The sequence below is a fragment of the Tachysurus vachellii genome, chromosome 20 (assembly GCF_030014155.1).
Source record: "Tachysurus vachellii isolate PV-2020 chromosome 20, HZAU_Pvac_v1, whole genome shotgun sequence".
NCBI classification, from domain to species: Eukaryota; Metazoa; Chordata; class Actinopteri; order Siluriformes; family Bagridae; genus Tachysurus; species Tachysurus vachellii.
The window spans coordinates 7192807-7215194 of record NC_083479.1 but is presented as its reverse complement, the minus strand read 5'-3'; the positions used below and the strand labels follow the sequence as shown (position 1 = coordinate 7215194).

The following is a 22388-nucleotide window of genomic DNA, read 5'->3' as shown; positions in this document are numbered from 1 at the left end:
CGTGTCATCCCAATAAGACATTTTTTGCTTTAGATATTAGACACTTCCTGTTTCTCTGAATTCGCCATAACTTTGTCGCCTCGCCATGGCAGCACCGTTTGAGATATCAAAAATCCCTTCGCAATTTAGCAAGTGCAATGTCTCGGCATCATGTTCACCACGTTTGATGTCAATCGCATGAATTCCCTAGGAGGAGTATTTAAAAGTTCACCGCATGCACTTATAAAACAATCCAAAATGGCCGACTTCCTGTTGGGCGGAGCTCATAGTTTAGAGCGCGAAAGTTGTTCGGGTCGATGAGATCTATATGCGTACCAACTCTCGTACATGTGCGTACATAATTGCCCGATCTGTGCACCAATGTTTGTTTTTGCATTACAGGGGGCGCTACAGAGCCCATTCCAGCCTTTGCCTGAGCCTGGCGTCGCACGACTCTGACGTGTGTACCAAATTTCAAGAGTTTTCGAGCATGTTAAGGGACCCCAATTGGCCAATGTGTGGGAAAAAATAAAAATAAAAACAAATAAATAAATATTCCAGAGGAAAAACAATAGGGCTTCGCATCATTCGGTGCTCAGGCCCTAATAAACCTGAGCAAAAACAATAGGGCTTCGCACCATTCGCTGCTTGGGCCCTAATAATAAACCCAAGCAAAAACAATACGGCTTCGCACCTTTCGGTGCTCGGGCCCTAAAAATAGCTGAAATATTGACATATAATTGATGGGGCTATTAACACTATTAGCAAATGTTGTAACTTCAAATCGGGTTCAAAATGTATTTTAATCAAAATCAAGCAGCTTATAACATGCTTATTGCAAGCCTGATGACCAGTGTGTAACTCTGGAAAGCAATCTGGAGAGCAAATGGGAGAAAAATAGGTTAGACTGTCATCTTGTGCTTCTAAATCTTCTGTCCTAACAACATTGTGACCCAGATTTGCATTTGTGCCATGCACACAGTGCTCACAAAGAAAACAGATGTGTTTGTTTTATTTGTTGTAAATCTGGATTAAAAACCTGGGTTGTCTCTGAGGATGTAGGAAAAAGTTGGTCCAAGCTTACAGAGAAGTGGTCAATAAAAAATATAAGATTTTTATTAGTTATTTTATGCACTGATTAGATTTTATCCAGCTATATTTATAATTGTTTAAGAGGTTGTTTCTATGACAGTTCAGTTGTGATGTGGAAAGAAGTAGAGAATTGGAATTATTGCTTGGATTTCTGCAGCTGTGTTTGTTCTTTAAGGGAACAAATATGTCTTTGTGTATCTCCTTAAAAGATAGGGGATACCCAATACACTATTAATCACAACAGAAGGATTAAAAGAGTGAGATGTGTTATCCATACAAAGCCCTACAATTATAAACATCAGCCTTAGTCATACAGCAAGGATGACTTTCTGTTTGAAAGTGAAGTGCTCTCACTTTTATATAAATATCTGGATCGGGTTTTATCATCGCTTCATCTACTATTCGATCCTCATTAAACAGAAGGATTGTAAAGAGAACATGTATGAAGCCAAGTACCTTTAGCAAAAATAACAAGATTTTGCGCATGTTCTCCCCGTGCCTCGCCGGTTTCCTCCCCCGGTCCAAAGACATGCATGGTAGGTTGATTGGCATCTCTGGAAAATTGTCCGTAGTGTGTGCTTGCGTGAGTGAATGAAAGTGTGTGTGCCCTGTGATGGGTTGGCACTCCATCCAGGGTGTATCCTGCCTTGATGCCCGATGACGCCTGAGATCCCCGTGACCCGAGGTAGTTCAGATAAGCGGTAGAAAATGAATGAATGAATGAACAATATTTTGCTGTGAATCATGGTTCCATCAAAGGCACAAGCAGCTAGATCAGTAGTTAGTACTGGAAAGTTCTATATGATTTTGTTCAAGATACATTCTGCCTATCTGTGCAGTCATATGATGAGTCCTATAAGTGGCTTAAAAAATATTCTATAATCTATTTGTGGGAGATTCCTCTGCATGGTAATTATTGTAAATGTATATCCAAATTTGCCTGGTTGGTGGCACTAAAGGGCTTGACTAGCATAGAGCAAAATTGCAGAGAAGGTAGCTGACCTTGTCCTCTATTGCAAAATTCATTAAGCATACAAAATACTCATAATAATAATAATAATAATAATAATAATAATAATAATAATAATAATAAGAGGAAGAAGAAGAAGAGTAAGTAAGGGTGTACCTACAGTATACTGCTGTTCTTGTCTGGACTAGGAATACATCTTCTCCTTTTACCAGCTGGCTGCCTGGTGTAGTCAAAACAACCTCGAAATTAATACGCTAAAAACTGTGGAGATGATAGTGGATTTCAGGAAAAACCCTTCATCTCTCCCTCCCCTCACCATTCACAAAAGCACTGTGACACCTTTGGAGTCATTCACATTCACCCACATAGACACCATTGTTAAAAAAAAGCCAAGCAAAGATTAGACTTCCTCTGCCAATTGATTCATCTACCACGTGAGCTAATAATACAGTTCTTTACAACTGTGATTGACTCAGTCCTGTATACATCCTTTACAGTCTGGTTTGGTTTAGCCAGCAAATCAGATATCAGTAGGCTACAATGGACTGTTAAAACGGCTGAGAGGATTATTAGTGTGCCCCTGCTCAACCTACAGGACTTGTACAACTGCAGGGTGAAGAAATATACAGGTAACATCATCAAAGACCCTGCTCTTTTGCCATCAGGCAGACGCTATAGATCACGTCGCACTAAAACATCTAGATGCAAGGAGATTTTCTTCTCACAGGCCAGTTTCTTCTCACAAGTAGCACACCAACCATTACATATCCCTTCTGGTAAAGTGCAAAACTAGAATCTAGAAATATAGAAATATGATTTTTTTCTATGGTTGTATAAATGTACAGTATTCACAATTGTTATATATACTACCTATGAGGCATGTCTGTAAAGAACTCAAATGCACCTTACATATTATTTATATTTTTCTATTTTTACCCTTTAGTCTTTATATATGTATACACTGTTATATATGTATACAATGTTATAGAGAGCTCCTTTAACCGCAAACATTCCTTGTGTGAGCATGCTTGGCGAAAAAAGCTGATTCTGATTCTGATTATTGCTGCCTCCAGTAGTAACATGGTCTAACCATAGCTATGCCAGTACAGACCTATTTTTGAAACATGTATAGTATATACCTATACTGTGAATTGCACTTAAGTAAAAATCTTATCTTGCACATAAGTAAAAATATACTGTTTTAATTTGAATAGGCCACCACTGTTGTTTCAGATTGTCCTGACTTATGCTGATCCGTACTCTTCAGCCACACAGCATTATAGTTTCACTCATGACAGGAGTTACCATTTTGTTATTTATATCTTCACATTTAAACTGTGGAGTAAAAAAGTGTGGCTTATATTTTTTCAATAAAGAGATATAGTGAAGAAATAGTGAAACACACATTTACCAACTATGGTAAAATGGTCTTCACTGGGAGTGTCAACCTTCCACTCTCTTTTCAAACAGCATTTTCTATTCAGTTTACACAAAGGACAGGATCAGATTACATTCCACTGAGAAAGCCTTTTAAATAACCCTTCATTCTCCCACTATCAATTTGCCATCACAAATCATGTTCAGCAAATCCAGTAAGAGTGTGTTTCCAGTAAGAATGTTACACACACTCTTTGGGATTTATTCTCTCTTATGGATACATTCCCATGCTCAAATCAAGATTCCAGGTAATATTTTGGTTATTATCTCTTTTTCATCATTGAGCACTTAAATTTTCATAATTGCACACGTAAACACTGTCCTGTACAATGCTGTGGACTTTTGTTTAATGAGGAGATTTATGTAATCAGTGAGAAACTTCAACAATCCTATATATGAATCATAAGTAGACCATTTTGCTTTTGTTCTTTTGTAAGTTTTTTGTAAGTAATTTTAAAGATTTTAAATTTTTAAAGATTTCTAATTTGACTTGTCTGAAAAAAGTATGAGATAGTATAATAGATTTGCACAACTTACCACCATCCACATGTATAGGTTTGGTTATTAGGTGCTATTAGAATAGTAATTTATTTTCAATTCTAATAAATATGAAATCTTTGCAAATAGGTAATTAAAAAAATTTATAACAATGTTTCTTATTACTGTGGAGTTCCACTTTGTTGCCATACAGCTCCAAGTTGCTGGGGAAGTAAAATGAACATTATACATATGTGTATGTAGTAAGTAGTTTCAACGCTAAAATAATTACATTTTTTACACATTTGTGTATAGGGGATTATGTTATGAAGAACAACAATTACAAGCCTTGTTTTAATGCTACACACTTTTAAAATGCACTGTTCTGCACATTTTCTCTTCTTGTGGCAAACAAAACAAAGCATGCCAGTGAGTTCATTTAATTTACAAATGACAATTACCATTTTGCTAAGAATTGGTAGGTTTACCACTTCAGATGCAATGTTGGGGCAGATTTGTTTAATATGTGCAGAGATATAAAATTTTTCCAAAGTGCTACATTCTTTTAATATGTTGAACCAGTAAGATTCAATTCTTTACTGAATGAATGATAGGTCTTATGCAACAAAAGTGCAAGTTTGTAAGCCAAAGCAATGGTTTATTTTACAAAAAATATGAGTCAGTGCATGGAAGTGAATGAAAAGTGAACTTTAATAAAAGTGCAAGATTGTAAGCCAAAGAAGTGTTTTTTTTTTTTACAAAAAATATGAGTCAGTGCATGGAAGTAAATGATTTGTTAAATTGATTCGTTCAGAAACCAATCACCATTTGTGGTGACTGAGTCCAAGTGTATCTGACAATACAGATGAGTGATTAGTATATTGGCCTGTGGCAGCAATGTTGCTAGGTACATACAATTAAATTACTGAATACATACAATTAAAGTTTAAAATTCATTTAATAATATTAATTTAAAACTAGATTTGTAAAGTTCGTTTGATGGTGCAAGTATGTAGTAGCCTTTATGTATGTATGTAAGTATTCGCAAAGGACGGTGCTTTTGGAAGCAAGTGGACATAAGGGTTATTGTTGCTTTTGGAGGCAAGTGGACAGAAAGCTAGGGTGCCAAAACATTTGGAGGTAAGTGGAGACAAGCATGTGACATCATCCAAATACTCTTGAGGAAGTTCCCCTCATTTGGCTGAGTGTTTTGATATGTCACATGTTCATGTTGTGCACATTTTTTATTTTCACGTGACATCACGTGACGTCACGTGACGTCATCAGAATACACGTGAGGAAGTTCCCCTCATTGTTCTGAGTGTCTTGATATGTCGCATGTCCATGTTGTAAAAAGTTTTTTGATTTTGCATATTTTGGGGGTGGGGCTGCGGCACAACCGGAAGGCCAGTCGGTACACCAATTTAAAACTTTATTCAGAGTATCTCCCTAAAGGAGCTGGCTGAGTTTTCGGAAGCTTGTTGAGTTATAAACCTCCAAAATTTATAATGGGAGTCTATGGGAAAAAAGGCCACTTTGAGTCCCGGTACCGGAAGTACAGGTACTTGGATCGCTTAGAAATGTATTAGCGTAAAACTTCAGACCAGGGTCTACGACATATCCGAATTTGGTGCATGTGGCTCGAAAGCCATAGGAGGAGTTACTCTTGATAAATTTTTGTCTAAGCTTAAATAGTAAAAGAGAATGTTGGCTTCTACAAAGCCAACATAATTAAAAATACTATATACAATGATGCCTCGAGATACGAGTGCATTGACATATGAATTTTTTGAGATACGAGCTGTGATTCAAACACATTTTTGTCTTGATATACGAGCAAATTTTTGAGATACGAGCATCCGAGCCGCCGCCGTCGAAACAAAGATCCCAACAACCACGTGTGCTCTGTTTCCCCTGCCTCAGCTTCCTGCGTCTCACTCGGTTAAAGCCGCCTTTCCACTGCACACGTCAAACGACGGCCGATAAACAGGAAGTCATTCATTTCCTATGGAGAGTCGCAAAGGCGCTGCGTGAGGTGCCGACCATCTGCGGATCCGTAATTTTCGGATCCGTTTTGAGCGTTGGATCCGTTAAAAAAATTTCACTTGTGCGACTACACCGCATCTGATATACCGACCGGACAGGTTTTTATTAAAATGACCGGCAGATGTTAGTGAGGAAAGAGTGACAAAAAAGGCAAAAACAAGTGAAGAGAAAAGCGATGAAGAAAATTAAGCAAAATTAATTTAAAGAAAACAGAAATTGTAGCAATTAAGTTCAGTTAAGTTAAGAGAATTTCAGTTCTGTCAGGACCACTTTGTCAAAAGAGAATTTAGATGATATGCATACAGTTAGTGTTGGAGGTATGGTTCTGTTCTGGACAAAAATCCACGCACCCGTCCGTGCCCATGCATGGTCAGAGAATAAAAACCCCGTATAACAGAACCACTAATCATGCATAGTATTAGATATGCTCGCTTACGCGTTTTTGGAAAGTAATAAATGAGTGAATGGATAATTAAAAAATGAAATAATTAGAGAGAGAGGGAGAGAGAAAAAAATATGTGGAGATTTATGACGTAAACTGGTACAACGAACACAGGTTCCGGCATGGTGGAGTCGGGGTTGGGGGAGAGAGTTTAGATCGCAGCAGCAGCGAAGCGCTAGAACGGCTCTATGAATGGGAATTTAAATGGTCGGGTAATATGGATGTCGTAACCGGATTGGTGCGTGTCGTGGACATGATTAACAGCTGATGCACGCTTGACGACGTGGCCTGCCAGAACTGACGCGATGCTTGATTTAAGTTCGTTAATTTTATTGAAGTTTAGTTAAGTTCCATTTAAGTGTAAAGTAGCATTAAGAGTGTACAGTAGCGAGTAAGTGAACGAAAGCGAAAGTGTACGTACGAGACAAAATTCCTCCTGTTTACTCCTCCCTCAACCTCCGTGCGCATCTTCCGTAAAGTAAAACCAGTTTATTTTTTTTTAACATTCTCTTTTATTACTGTATGTTTTTATACAATATTTGTCATTTATATATACAGGTACTGTTCATTTTTCATATTCAAAACACAAACAAAACAACTGGAGTGGAATTTTGCGAGCTGGAACGGATTAATGGGCTTTCAATGCATTTAAACGGGGAAAATTGTTTTGAGATACGAGCAATTTGAGATACGAGCAAGGTCACGGAACGAATTAAACTCGTATCTCGAGGCATCACTGTAACTATCCCTATCCCTAATGAGCAAGTCGGAGGCGACAGCGGCAGGGAAAAACTCCCAGAATCAGATTCAGATTTATTGGCCAAGTGTGTTGACACACACAAGGAATTTGGTTCATCAGCAGTTTGTGACTCTCAAAGGTACAGACATAAATAACACTATACTATACAAGAAAACAATGCAGACAATGAGATACAATATAGACAGAACGAGTATAAAATATGAATATAGAATGAATAAAATATATAAAATATGAATATAAAATATGAACGATCAGTTATGTACATAAAGTGTGGGAGTGCAAATAACAATATTGTTCAATATTATGCTTTTTGTGCAATATACAGCAGCAGTAGTGTGTAATATACAGATGATTTGATGACTGACAGTCCTGGTAATGCAGTACTTATGATAATAAGCAGTGAATATAATTATGGCGCCAATTATTTTTTCTGCTGTTCTAACCGTGCGTTGCAGTCTGTTCCTGTCCTTGTTGCTGCACCAAACCAGATGGTGATGGATGTGCACAATACAGATTCAGTGACTGCAGTGTAGAACAGCATCAACAGCTCCTGTGGCAGACCATACTTCCTTAATTGACGTAGAAAGTACATCCTCTGCTGGGCCTTTTTGATGATAGAGTTTATGTTGCACTCCCAATTCAGGTCTTGGGAAATGGTAGTGCCCAGAAACTTGAAGGCCTCCACAGATGACACCGGGCTGTTGGATATTCTGAGGGGGAGTAGTGTTGAGGAGTCTTTCCTAAAGTTCACTATCATCTCCACAGTTTTGAGGCTGTTTAGCTCCAGACTGTTCTGACTGCACCATAGCACCAGCCGCTTCACCTCCTGTCGGTATGCAGATTCATCGCCATCTTGGATGAGACCAATGAGCGTAGTATCATCTGCAAATTTCAGGAGTTTAACAGTTTAGTCACTTGAAGTGCAGTCATTAGTGTAGAGTGAGAATAGCAGTGGGGAGAGGACACATCCCTGTGGAGCGGCAGTGCTGATTGTCTGAATGCTGGAGGTGAAACCTCCCAGATGTCAGAGCAACAGGCCTGTAGTCATTCAAGTCCAGTGATGGAGGGTTTCTTGGGGACCGAGACGATTGTGGAGAGTTTAAAGCAGGAGGGAACTTCACACAGCTCCAGAGATCTGTTGAAGATAGGGGTGAAAATAGGGGCATGCTATTTGAGCATGCTATTTCAGCACATGCTTTGAGACAGGAGGGGGTGACCCTGTCTGGGCCGGGGGCTTTCCTTGTCTTATGTCTCTGAAAGAGCCGATTCACATCCTCTTCACAAATCGTTAGTGCAACTTGAGTGCTGGGAGGAGTTGTTAATGGGGTTCCCAGAGGTGTGATGTCAGTCATTGTGCTGGGTTGGATGGGAGGTGTGAAGATGCTGTTCTCAAACCTGCAGTAGAAGATGTTGAGGTCGTCAGCCAGGTCTTTGTTTGCTTCAGTGGGAGATGGGGGCGACTCTTGTAGTTTGTGATGTCTTGCAGGCCTTTCCACACTGTCGCAGGGTTGTTATCTGAAAACCTGCTTTTCAGCTTTTCAGAGTAGCCAAGTTTTTTCAGTTTGGCTGTGAACCACATGGCTTGTTGTTACTGTATTTGCAGAAGGTTTTGGTTGGCACACACACGTCTTCACAAAAACTGATGTACGATGTCACAGTGTCAGTCAGTTCATCCAGGCTGTTAGTTCCAGCCTCAAAGATACTCCAAACAGTGCATTCAAAACGTCTTGTAGTTCCTGCTTTGCCTCACTGGTCCATCTCTTCACTGTTTTTACTACAGGCTTAGTAGATTTTAGTTTCTGCCTGTATGTTGGAATAAGATGAACCAAACAGTGATCAGAGTTCCCCAAGTCTGCCCTGGGTACAGAGCGATATGCGTCCTTAAGGATTGTGTAGCAATGATCCAGTGTATTTTTCTCCCTTGTTGGACAGCATTTATTTTGCCCTGTTAAAGTCTCCAAGAATAATAAAAAGAGAATCCGGATTATTTTGCTCCAAACCAGATATTTGGTTTGCCAGGTTTTGCAGTGCATCACTCACGTTGGCCAGCGGTGGGATGTAAACTCCGGTCAGGATGAATGAGGAGAATTCCAGCGGTGAATAAAAGGGTTTACAGTTAATGAACATTGATTCCAGATTTGGGCTGCAGTATTTATTCAGCACTGTGACATCTGTACACCAACGTTCGTTAATGTAGAAACAGATTCCGCTGCCTTTCACTTTACCCCATAGCTGTGTTACCCGATCCGCGCGGTGTAAGTGGAAGCCCGAGAGAAGTAATCCACTGTCCGGGATTGAGTGACCGAGCCAAGTTTCAGTAAAACAGAGAGCAGCGGAGCGTGAAAAGTCCTTGTTTCTTCCGTTGAGAAGAAACAGTTCGTCTATTTTGTTCTTCAGTGAGCGGAGGTTCGCCAGGTGAATCGATGGTTCTAAAACCCCTCTGCTTCAGCTTCACTAGCGCACCGGCGCGCTTCCCTTGCCGGCGTCTCCTCCATGTACCATAGAGCGCAGCTGCTCCTTCAACTAAGATTTCCAAAAAACTATCCGGGTTTGTGAAAACTGGTGAAAAGCTGTCTGGAGTGAACTGCCCGATGTTAAGCAGGTCTTCTCTAGTGTAAGTTATCACGGTAGGGTAAGCAAACACACAGAAAGTAAACAAAAAGAAAGAAAGTACTAGAGAGAGTCGTGCCGAGGCAGCCATCTGCGGCGCCATCTTTATGTGCAACTAGATCTCCCTGAGATGATATGAGGAAGAAACCTTGACCCATCCTCATTTGGGTGACACTGGATAGTAAATAATGTAAATAATCAAGCATCGCATTAGATCAGGCAGGCCACGTCGTCAAGCATGCATCAGCTGATAATCAGCTGTTCATGACGCGCACCAATCCGGTTACGACATCCATATTATTCGACCCTTTAAATTCCCATTCATTGAGCCGCTTTCTAGCACATCGCTGCTGCCGATGCGATCACACTGCACACGACAAACGATGGCCGATAAACCGGAAGTCATTAATTTCCTATGGAGAGTCAAAGGGGCTGCGTGAGGTGCCGACCATCTGCGGATCCGTAATTTGTCCAATCAGGTTCGTGTGCGCGAGGTGATAATATTAATACTTTTCAATAATTCTTAACTTTAGTCATTTTTAAACTTTATCAAAAACAATCTTTTTGTTTTAAATACATTGTTATTGATAAGGGGGGCACGGTGGCTTAGTGGTTAGCACGTTCGCCTCACACCTCCAGGGTTGGGTGTTCAATTCCCGCCTCTGCCTTGTGTGTGTGGAGTTTGCATGTTCTCCCCGTGCCTCGGGGGTTTCCTCCCCCTGTCCAAAGACATGCATGGTAGGTTGATTGGCATCTCTGGAAAATTGTCCGTAGTGTGTGATTGCGTGAGTGAATGAGAGTGTGTGTGCCCTGCGATGGTTTGGCACTCCCTCCAGGGTGTATCCTGCCTTGATGCCCGATGATGCCTGAGATAGGCACAGGCTCCCCGTATCCCGAAGTAGTTCGGATAAGCGGTAGAAAATGAATGAATGAATGAATGACCCGCTTTCTAGTGCATCCCTGCTGCCACGATTTAAACTCCCTCCTCCAACCCCGACTCCACCTAGCCGGAACCCGTTGTTCGTGTACCAGTTTGTTATAATTCTCCATCATGTATTCGTTTTTTCTTTTCTTTCTGCCTCCCTTTCTCTATTTAAATATATATATATATATATTCAGCATAAACTCTGAGTTCACAACAGACCTAACACTAATTTCTTCCTGTCAAATGATTGCTGATGAAGACCAAACCATACAACTGACTGACTCAACATTGGTTCAAAGAAGGCATGACAGTCTCCTGGCCGCTCCATCCACAACAATGCCATGAGTCAATGGCTGACCATGCAGATAAATCCCCGGGCGAGAGGACTCCAACCAGGGGTATTATGTCTGGTTTGACAAAGTAGCTCCTAAAGATGACGATGTACTGTAGCCCCGTACAAAATCTGCTATAATGTCGATATCGCTGTGGACACTATAGTGATCCTGATGGGTTTCATTGCAAGGCAATTAGAGGAACTGAGACATCTCTAAGTATATTAGATGAAATTTGAAAGATTAATTTAAATTGATTATGGTTCACAAGACAAATGGTGATCATAAAGAGGTTGTAGTTACTACAGAATGAAGTCAAAAGCTTTTTATTGTCATTTCAACCATATATAGATGCTGCAGTACAGAACAATACAGTACAGAGACTCCAATGACTCCTACTCAGCTGTCCTCACTATCCACTGCAAGGTCTTGCAATCTGAGATGGTGCAGTTCTCAATCCAGACAGTGATGCAGTTGATCAGGATGCTCTTGATGGCCCCTCTGTAAAACATAGTCAGGATAGGTGGAGGGACATGTGCTTAATACTACATAAAGACACTGCTGGGCTTTCCTGGTGATGGAGCTGGTGTTGAGAGACCAGATTAAGCTCTCTGCCAAGTAATTTGATGTTCTTGACTATCTCTACGGAGGATTCATCGATGTTCAGCAAAAAGTGGTCGCTCTATGCTCTCCTGAAGTAAACAACCATCTCTTTAGTTTTATCAATGTTCACAGACAGGTTGTTTAATCTACACCAGGCAGCTAGCTGTTGCACCTAATCTCTCTATGCTGATGTATTCTTGCTGATGAGACCCACCACAGTTGTGTCATCGGCGAACTTGATGCGATTCGAGTTGTGCATTGTTACACAGTTGGGAGTGAACAGCAAAGGACTGAGCATGCAGCTCTGAGGGGCTCCAGTGCTCAGTGTGGTGCTGGAGATGCTGTTCCCAATCCGGAATGATTGAGGTTTCTAACTCAGGAGATCCAGGATCCAGTTGAAGATGGAGGTGTTCAGGCCCAGCAGGCTCAGCTTCTTGATTAGCTGCTGAGGGCTGATTGTGGTGAATGCTGAACTGAAGTCAATTAACAGCATTCGTGGCAATGGAATCGTCCTTGGAGCGGTTTGGACGATATGCAAAATGTAGCAGGTCCAGTGAAGGTGGTAGCTGGGTCTTCATGTGCCTCATGATGAGCCTATCGAAGCCCTTTATCTCAGTGTCTGTGAATGCAATGTGAATGTTCATTGGTGCAGAACACCTAAGGACTTCTTTGGCACAGGGACAATGGTGGTTGTCTTAAAGCAGGTAGGTGCTGCCCAGTGAAATGTTGAAGATGTCAGTGAAGACATATGCTAGCTGGTCTGCACATTTTCTGAGCACTCTGGTCCAGCAGCCTTCCGTGTGTTAACTATGCATAGAAATCTCACATCAGCTGTGGTTAGACAGAGAACCTGGTCATAGGGGTGAGATATATGGTCTTTCTTGCTGCTATGTTGTTCTGCAGCTCAAACTTAGCTTAGAAGTTGTTCAGCATCTGGGAGGGAGGCATCACTGTCAAAGGCAGGTGAAGCTGTCTTGTAGTTTGTGATCGCCTGGATTCTTTGCCCCATGCACCAGGTGTCTCCGCTGTCCAGGAAGTGGTTGTTAATTGTCTGGCCACGTACGTGCGTTGCCTCACTGATGGCTCAGGCCTTTTCTCAAGGCCATCCTGCTCTGAAGGCTAAGTCTCTAGACTTTAGCAGCACATGCACATTAGCAGTCATCCATGGCTTCTGGTTGGAGTGTGTGGTGATAGTCTTGGCAATGGTCATGTCATCAATGCACCTGCCAATGTAGCTGGTCACTGATGCTGTGTCAGTGAACTCAAAACAGTTCTGAAAAGCAGAGGTAGCATCTGCTGGCCAGGTTTTCATGTACTTCAGAACCACATTTATGCTGGAATTAGCCTAACAGTGTTCTGGTCAGCAAAGTTGGGAGCGCGGGCTCTGCTCTGCACTCTGCATTGTCTAGCTAACTAAAAAAGTTTTGGCTTGACTCTTAGTTTGCCATGCCTGAAATTGTGGAATTGAGACTTTTTGGAATCAACACCCAGCTTAATCTATGGGAACCAGAAAGCGGATCTGACCTGACATGCAATATCTGTGTGTGTAAACAAAGCAGGGTGGCTCCAAAGGGGAAATACAGACACAGATGCGTTGATGGCTAAAACAAAAGTTTTAGTAAAATCAACAAACAAAATTGACATACAGGAAACACTAGGAATAAACTAGACAGCTAAATACAAAACAAGATAACATAAATCAGGAATATAAAACAAAGCACCAAACACAATCACAAGTAGGGCTGGGCGATTTGGCCTAAAATCAAAATCTCGATTAATTGAACATTTTAACTCGATTACGATTAATGAACGATTATTTTATTTTTATTTTTTTTGCCCTCATAGTTCATTGACAAGTTTTGTTTAGTAAATATGCTCACATATTACAAGTGAGAGATTTCTGAATGAAGGGTGCATTACTTGATTTTAAAATAATTGAAGGAAACACACTATCTACTATCTATGATTATTTATTGAACATCAATGTTGAACAAGATGAAATTAAAGCACACATTTCCTAAAATGAACAGTCACTTTGTTCTGATAAAAAAAGTAAAAATAAATAAACTTGCACTTTTGGAAACAAAATAAATTATTTTCATGTTTTTCATATTAAAAGTAGAAAATAAGCAGTATCTCTTCTAAATAAAAGAACTCTTGTATATCCTGTAAATAATATTTTAAACAGTGCATTTCTTGCATCTTCTGTAAACAAATATTTTAATGTGCAATGTATCAATGTAAACATTGTTGTAATGAAAATAGAACTCTCTTAAACACTGTTTCATGAGGTGATCTTAGTGATCTTGAATTTACTCTAAGTTCTTACTAAGAAACACGAGCATGTTAACCTTTTCAGGTTACAGGCAGGACCTGAGGCATGTAACAATGTTTCCACCTGAACTGAAAACCCGCTCTGATGGGGAGCTAGTAGCTGGTATGCAGAGATACCTTTTTGCCACCTTACTTAGAGTGGGAAAGTGTGCTTCCTCCACGAGTCCAGTGGATTTGTCTCACTATCTAGCATAGGGGACACCAAATAGCTGCTCATCTCTGCTTCTAGCGATTGCTGAAGTGACAGAGTGGGTGTAGCTGAAGGTGTTGCCTCACTCCCTTTAAAAAAGCTTCCTAATGACCTCTTTTGATTTTTTGCTACTGCTGATGAAGTTGTTGGTTCTGCAGTCTCTGCAATCTGACTTTCTCTGCAGACTTCAGCTTCTGACATCTTCTCCATCTCTGTTTTCACTTTCTCCTGAATGGTGGGGACATTGTCAGCAGAAATGTAGGTAGCGTTAAATCTGGGATCAACAAAACTGGCTGTGTCCAGTAGCTCTTCTGTGATAGGGTCTGAGTACTTCTCCTTAAGGTACCTGAGGATGCTGGTTTTGATAGTTTTAGTCAGCTCCACATCATCCTTCTCCTCAGCAAGCACTCGTGAATTGAGGATGTGCAGTACAGGCTTTACAAATGAAATGGTCACATACACTTCCCCTGATAGGGCGTCTGTGAACTCCATCAAAGGGGAAAGAGCCTTGCTGACCGCCTCTAAGACATCCATGTCAGCCCACGATGGAACAAGGCGCCTGGATTTTTTTGTCTTCAGAAAGGACCTGTGTAATAGCTTTCCTTTGTTCGAGGACTCTTGCAATCATCATTTGCATCGATCCCCATCTGGTAACGCATGCTGTTTTTAGCTTGTGTTGTGGCAGGTTCAGTTCTTGTTGCACCTTCATTAATGCCTTCTTTTTTTTCCAGCTATAGGAAAAAGCACTGATTGTTTTTGCACACCCTCACTGCACGTGTCACACGTTGATCTTTCAATCCATTTTCTGAAACACACAAAATTAATAATTAATAATTTTTTATTATTGACAATATTTTATTTATACCTGAAGCTTTAAAGTACCAAAATTAATGAGCCTCTTATATTTCTTAAATAATATCAGATTAACAACACATTTTTACAACACAATGATTTTTACTTTAATGATGTAGTGTTGTTACATTGTAATGTGAACTTAACATTGTAACTGTAATATCAAGCATATTGTAACATTTATAAAGGTGCTTTATGAACAAATTTAGCGTAGCCAGAATATAGTAAATGCCAGATATGCCCAATTAGATAACATCCCAATGCTATATTTAATTAAGCTGACGTGTACTTACCAATTGCAAGGTGTAGTCGGTGTCCAAAACACTGCTGCCGTATCCATCCATTAAGCGCAGCAGCTTTGACAACATTAGCACCGTTGTCTGTCTTAATGGCTGAAAGTTTTTCTTCCGCGAGGTCCCATTCAGAAAGCATATCTTTCAGACCTTGCGCAATCATATCTGCTGTGTGATCGGCTGGAAAATATGCCGTCTCAAGGCATCTCTGGTGCAGCTTCCAATCGTCGTCAATGTAGTGCAAAGTAAGGCTCAAGAATGGGTCCCTCGTCCTACTTGACCAGAGATCAGATGTGGCTGCAAAGTGTTGAACATTTTTCAGTTCAGCAGCTACATTTTTACAACATGTCTTGTACATGTCTGGCAGCGCAGTTTTAGAAAAATGTGATCGCGATGGCACAGTGTATCTTCTGTGAAGAGTTTTAACGAGGTGTTTAAACCCGCTTCACTCCACTGTAGCCAAGGGAGTCATATCCCTTGCGATGTAATAACAAATAGCGTCAGTTATTTCTTTCCATCTTCTTGAACTCTTCTCATACTGTGTGGCATTTGTGAATGCATTTATCGACATCTGCTTTGCGGAGGCACTTGTTGCTGGGCTTTTTGTTTTTTTTTGAGCCATGCACTGTTCATATTCAGTAACGTGATTGCGCTCCAAGTGTTGAAACAAATTGGTGGTGTTACCTTTGGGCGTCGAAACTGTTTTTCTACAGTGTCTACATCTGACTTCATTTTGTTCGATGTCATCATGTTTATGTGTTCATTTGACTATATTTCATGTGACTATATTGACTAATATTAATTAGGCATTTTGTAAAGATTACACAAACACAGTTATAATAATCATTAAATACAGATTTGTTGTTAAAAAATTTCTTTTAATTTTTCTCAAGTATTTACTTATTCCTAAAGCCATTTACCTTAAGATTTGAATAAATGTTAATAAATTGCCCTGTACCAGTTTGTTAAGTTCAGAATCGTTATACTAAATATTTTATGTTCTTCTTGTCTTTGATTTCAGAAGTTCATGTCATCTGCATCTACTCTGAAGACTGCATCTTGCCCTGTCTCTTCCCTCCATCTTCTGAAGAGGTTTTTTTTCAATGGTACAAACAGGGAACACTGATATACAGTTTCCTGGAGGATGAAGATGAATCAGTTTACAGCAGCATTTCCGTGTTTACTGATGAAGTGTCACATGGCAATGCCTCCCTGCTTTTGCATGTCAGCAATATAAAGAGCCGAGGGCGCTATAAATGTGTGGTTAATACCACCAAATCTGTTCAGGAGTCTTACATCATTGTCAAGGTTGAAGGTTAGTCTTACTGTTATAAAATTGGACCTTTTTAGACCTGATTAATATTTTGTAGATCCCCTTTGTGCTGCAAAAACTGCTGACCCATTGAGGCATGGACTCCACAAGATGTCTGAAAGTGCTCTGCAGTAACTGGCACCAAGCAGCATCTTTGTAAGTTGTGAGGTGGGGCCTCAATAGGATTGGACTTGTTTATCCAACACGTGCCTTAGATCTGGGAAATTTGCAGGCTAAATCAACATTAAGTTAACTTTTCTCCCTCCCTATTACCTAAAAGTTATTTGGTAGGTGGTATATGCCAAGGTAGCATCCACATAAAAGCCAGGATTAAAGCATTTCTGGCAGAGCATTGCCCAAAACATCACACTGCCTTTAATGGCTTGTCTTTTTATTGTGCATCCTGGGGCCATCGTTTCCCAAGGTAAGCGAAGCTCATGTACCTGATTGTCGACAAGATGTAAAAGAAAACTTGATTCATCAAACCAGACCATCTTCTTCCATTGTTCCATGGTCCATTTCTGATGCTTGATGTGCATGTTGTAGGCACATTCATTGTGGACAGGGGTCAGCATGAACATTCTGACCAATCTATGGCAATGTGTTATCTCTTTATCTTTTGTAGCATTTGTACCCCTTTTACTGTACATCAGTAAACCTTTTCACCGATTGTCCTTTCTATGAACTTCGAAGAGGAAAGCATTTCTTGCACAACTCCCATAACAGTCATGAAGAGAAAGCACAACTTTAGCACAAGGGACAGCACCACTCACCCTCCAGCAGCTAACTCACCCTAAGTTACATTCTCTCTTTTTTTTACTCACTTTGTTTTATCCCCCTTCTCCTCACCTAAATCTTCACTCTATTCGCCTCCAATTTAAGAGGAAAAAAATAAACTTGTGCTCACACTGGTTTCAGCCATATCACTGTCTTGTGTGTTTTTGCTTGCCACACAGCCACAAGGTGCTACAAACACTTTTGGTAGGTACTAACCTCTGCATTCCAAAAACAACCCCAAAACCTGCCATATTGGAGATGCTCTGATTGCTGAAATCTTTATGCTTGCACATTTTTCCTGCTTCCCACGTATCAATTTTGAGAAGTGCATGTTCTCTTGCTGCCTAATATATATAACAACTTGACAGGTGGCATTGTAATGAGATGAAATCAATGACATTCTCTTCACCTGTCAGTGGTTTCAATGTTATGTTTGATCAATGTGTAATAAAAACATCTCTCTAATTGAAACATATCTCTTGTTCAGTGATGCAAATCCCCTTTCATAGATATACATTTGTGCTGATGTTTCTATTTAAATGGGGTATTACACCATGTTGTACAATGTACTTATTGACTTTATTCTTCTTGCAGCTCCAATCCATGGGATTGCCATTGAGGTCAGTCTCACTGAGCATTTGCAGTGCTCTTCACATGGTGTGTACCCTGCTCCACTGCTAAAGTGGTCTACAGAGCCAAGTATTGCTTCGAACTCCTTGCAAGCTGTCACTCGAATAAGGGCAACAAATAACCTGTATAGTATAGAGAGTACTGTAAAGAAAATGTACACAAACTCAAATCTTACCTACATCTGCAGCATCACATCAAAATACAGCTTACAATCATGGAGAGCCTCACTGCTTCAGACAGGTATGCAGTAATTACACAGCATACAGCAACAAATATTAATATCTTTACTTTCATATGGTGTATACTCCAATTTCCAATTTTTTATTTAAACACAGCTTAATTTCCAAGTTTGTATGGAAATACAGTGGCAAGAAAAAGTATGTGAACTTTTGTGAAGTATATAATCTTCACTAACATCACAAGTATAGGCAAACATAGCCAACAACACACAAGCAATTATGATTGTCTTGATATATCCCATTAAACTTTCACAGTGCTGTTAAAACCAAGTGAATATTTGGATCCCCTTTGCTGCAACCACCTCAACCAAGAATTTCCTGGAGTTGGGGAGTAAGTTCTGGGTTCTGACTGTGACGCTACCAAGGAGGATTTACTTCTATGTTTATGATCATTGTCCTGCTGTGTAACTCAAGTTCTACTGAACTTCAGCTGCCTCACAAATAACCTGGTATTATAGTGTAGGATATCTTGATAGACTTCACAATTCATTTTTCCACTGATGTCAATTAATCCCATCCCTGAACCAGCATAGCAGCCCCAGTTTCATTAACTGAATGACAGGTTTAATTTCTCACATGCTTTCTCCAACATATATCATGAATATATGAATAATATATTCAATATGTATAAGAAGAATTTGTGTGTAAGTTAAAGCAGATCTAACAAGCTTTAAAGACATTAAAACAATTCCAAAGGGTTCACATTATTTTTCTTGCAATTGAAAATCTCATATGTCTTTGAACTAACGATGGTATTAGATATTAGGTTATTAACATTTTACTGTGAATATATTATTTGTTATAATAGTGTCTGAATTCACTTCTTTATAATTTAGCCTATAAAAGCCTAAAGTCAATACAAAAAAAGAAATAACCTATTCCTTTTTTTTTTTTTTTTTACATATTTATTATGGACAAAATAACAATTGTGAGGGCCTCATCAACATCTAAGAGGTCACCATTGATGGTTATCTAAAATTGTGCATTTCATTAGTAACAAGTAACAGCTCATTGTTTTTCACTCTGCTGTTGACTGTGGAAATAGGCATACTTATTTTCCTACATTTCTGATTGTTGGTTTACCTTTTAGAAAAAAAAAATACATTTTGAAATCTGTTGTCAACAGGTTATTTGTTTGTTAAAAGTCAGAAAGACTCACATTCACTCACACAGGTGCATCTCAATAAATTAGAATGTTGTGGAAAAGTTCATTTATCAGTTTTCATAAAACTCGTCATTTATCAGAGTTCATAAAACTCGTGTATTATATAAATTCAGTACACACAGACTGAAGTAGTTTAAGTCTTTGGTCCTTTTAATTGTGATGATTTTGGCTCACATTTAACAAAAACTCGAATAAAATTAGAATACTTCATGAGACCGATTAAAAAAACATTTTTAGTGAATTGTTGGCCTTCTGGAAAGTATGTTCATTTACTGTATATGTACTCAATACTTGGTAGGGGCTCCTTTTGCTTTAGTTACTGAGTCAGTTCGGCATGGAATGGAGGTGATCAGTCTCTGGCACTGCTGAGGTGGTATGGAACCCAGGTTTCTTCGACAGTGGCCTTCAGCTCATCTGCCTTTTTTGGTCTCTTGTTTCTCATTTTACCTTTGACAATACCCTATAGATTCTCTATGGGGTTCAGGTCTGGTGAGTTTGCTGGCAAGTCAAGCACACCAACACCATGGTCATTTAACCAACTTTTGGTGCTTTTGGCAGTGTGGAAAGGTGCCAATTCCTGCTGGAAAATTAATTCAGCATATTTAAAAAGCTAGTAGGCAGAAGGAAGCATAAAGTGCTTTAACATTTCTTGGTAAACAGGTGCAGTGACTTTGGTTTTTAAAAAAACAGTGGACCAAAACCAGCAGATGATGTTGCACCCCAAATCATCACAGACTTTGGAAACTAAACACTGGACTTCAAGCAACTTGGGCTATGAGCTTCTCCACCCTTCCTCAAGACTCTAGGGCCTTGGTTTCCAAATGAAATACAAAACTTGCTTCCATCTGAAAAGAGAACTTTGGACCACTGGACAACAGTCCAGGGGTCTCATATATAAAACTGTGCGTAGGATCCCTACTAAAAGTTTACGTACGCCCAAAAGCCAAAAATGGCGTACGGCAAAAAAAATTCCGATTTATAAAACCGTGCGTACGCACTCCTCTAAGCAATGTTCCCTTTATAAATCACAGATCACCCACAGATGTGCGAACGCGAACCAGCCTCAAATCCCGCCCTGTACATGCCCATTTTTAACCATAAATAGTCAATGCAAATCACTGCATGGGCACGAGAGTGGACCTCATTATAATGAGTTTCCTCTGCGCTCTGCGGGTTTAAAAATGGGTTAAGGAGCCAGCGTCTCAGGGGTAGCCACTGTCGCCTGCAGGTTATAATTATATTAAAAGCAACATCGTTATAATTATATTAAAAACAAAATTGTTACAGTTTCTACTTTTTAATATTGTTAAACTCACCAAGAAGCCAGCCATCATGTACTGTGCCTGCATTTAGTCTGTTCCCTACACTGTTATGTGTCAAGAACCAGGCCAGCGTGCCACAATGTTTGTGAGGGTCATGTTGGAGTCACATATAATTTGCACATTAATAGAATGCACATGCTTTCTATTAACATAAGCAAATTCATTTTCAGATGGTGCCCTTATAGCAACATGAGTGCAGTCAATTGCGCCGATTACATTTGGGAAACCAGACATTGCAGCAAATTTCATTTTAATTTCGGCCTGTTCTGGCACAGTGTAGGGCAGTGATTTTCAACTAGTGTGCCGAGATCGTCAGGTGTGCCGTGGGAAATTATCAGGGCGGACTGGATTATAAGGTGCACTGTCCCTAAATGGAACACCGCTCGCTACGTCATCATGTCTGTGAAGCGATGACGTACAGGTTACACACACATGCGTCGCGCCATCTTGGATTCGCTCAGATGCTAAGTTAGAAACAATGTTAATTAGTTAGAGTTAGTGCTGCGCGACACGTGACAGTGGCAGTTTGGGGTCACAGCAAGACGAGCGAGTGATAATGATGGAGAAGTTTTTGAGAAGGGAAAATGCAAATGCCGAAAAGGGCCCTGGACAAAATTATGACCCAGATGAAGGCCCTAGTATGAGTGGTCGTCAAAAGAAAAAAGAAAAGACGGTGAGCTTGAGGCAATACAGCGAAAGCTATCTTTCATTTGGATTCACTTTCACCGGGGATGCAACGGCACCGACTCTGCTGTGCTTGGTGTGTGGCGAGAAGCTATCCAATAGCGCTATGGTGCCAAGCAAGCTTAAACGCCATCTCCAAACGAAACACCCTTCCTTTCAAAACAAGCCGATGGACTATTTTTTACGCTTACGTACAAACAATGAGAAACAGGCAATTTTTTGGAGAAAAACCACAAAGGTAAACGAGAGAGCCCTCAAAGCTAGCTACCTTGTTGCTGAACTCGTAGCTAAATCAAAAAAGTCCCACACTGTGGCAGAAACATTAATACTGCCAGCTTGTAAAGCCATTGTAAATGAGATGCTCGGCCCTGACGCGGCCAAAGAGATAGCTAAAGTGCCTCTCTCAGATAACACAATTGCCAGACGTATTGATGACATGTCTGCGGATATCGAAACTGTTGTTTTAGAAAAGATGCGCATCAGTAAGAAATTTGCCTTGATGAGCCGACGGATATTAGTTGAGTCGACGGATATTAGTGGACATTGTCAGCTCTTGGCCAACGTGCGTTTTGTGAATGGAGAAGACTTTATAGAGTTTATATCATTATAGAAAACTTACTATTTTGCAAGACACTGCCAGAAAAATCAACAGGAGAGGAAATATTTCGGGTCACGTCGGAATATCTTGACAAAAGCGGGCTTATGTGGGAAAACTGCATAGGTGTCAGCACTGACGGAGCCGCAGCCATGGTCGGGCGCACCAAAGGCTTCGTAAGTAGGGTCAAAGAAAAAACCCAGATGTTATTGTTACGCACTGTTTTTTGCACCGTGAGGCCCTCGTTGCAAAGACCTTACCAGCAGATCTAGCTCCTGTGTTTGGATGATGTTGTGTGCATAGTGAACTTTGTGAAGACGCG

General features: G+C 40.2%; 1 protein-coding gene across 5 annotated transcripts in view; it reads left to right on the top strand.

Moving 5' to 3' along the window:
* The first annotated feature begins 3535 nt into the window (after nucleotides 1–3535).
* The window catches only part of LOC132863349 (CD276 antigen homolog), a 30091-nt gene continuing 11238 nt past the window's right edge, over nucleotides 3536–22388 (top strand). The window contains exons 1-4 of one of the 5 annotated variants that reach the window (XM_060896115.1): nucleotides 3536–3726; nucleotides 14672–14847; nucleotides 16364–16657; nucleotides 18026–18301. In XM_060896115.1, the coding sequence (XP_060752098.1) occupies nucleotides 3692–3726; nucleotides 14672–14847; nucleotides 16364–16657; nucleotides 18026–18301 (781 nt within the window). In that variant the 5' untranslated portion in view covers nucleotides 3536–3691. Of the gene's footprint in view, nucleotides 3727–14408; nucleotides 14848–16363; nucleotides 16658–18025; nucleotides 18302–22388 lie in introns of those variants that run through there. The other 4 variants (XM_060896116.1, XM_060896114.1, XM_060896113.1 and 1 more) reach the window with 4 other exon arrangements.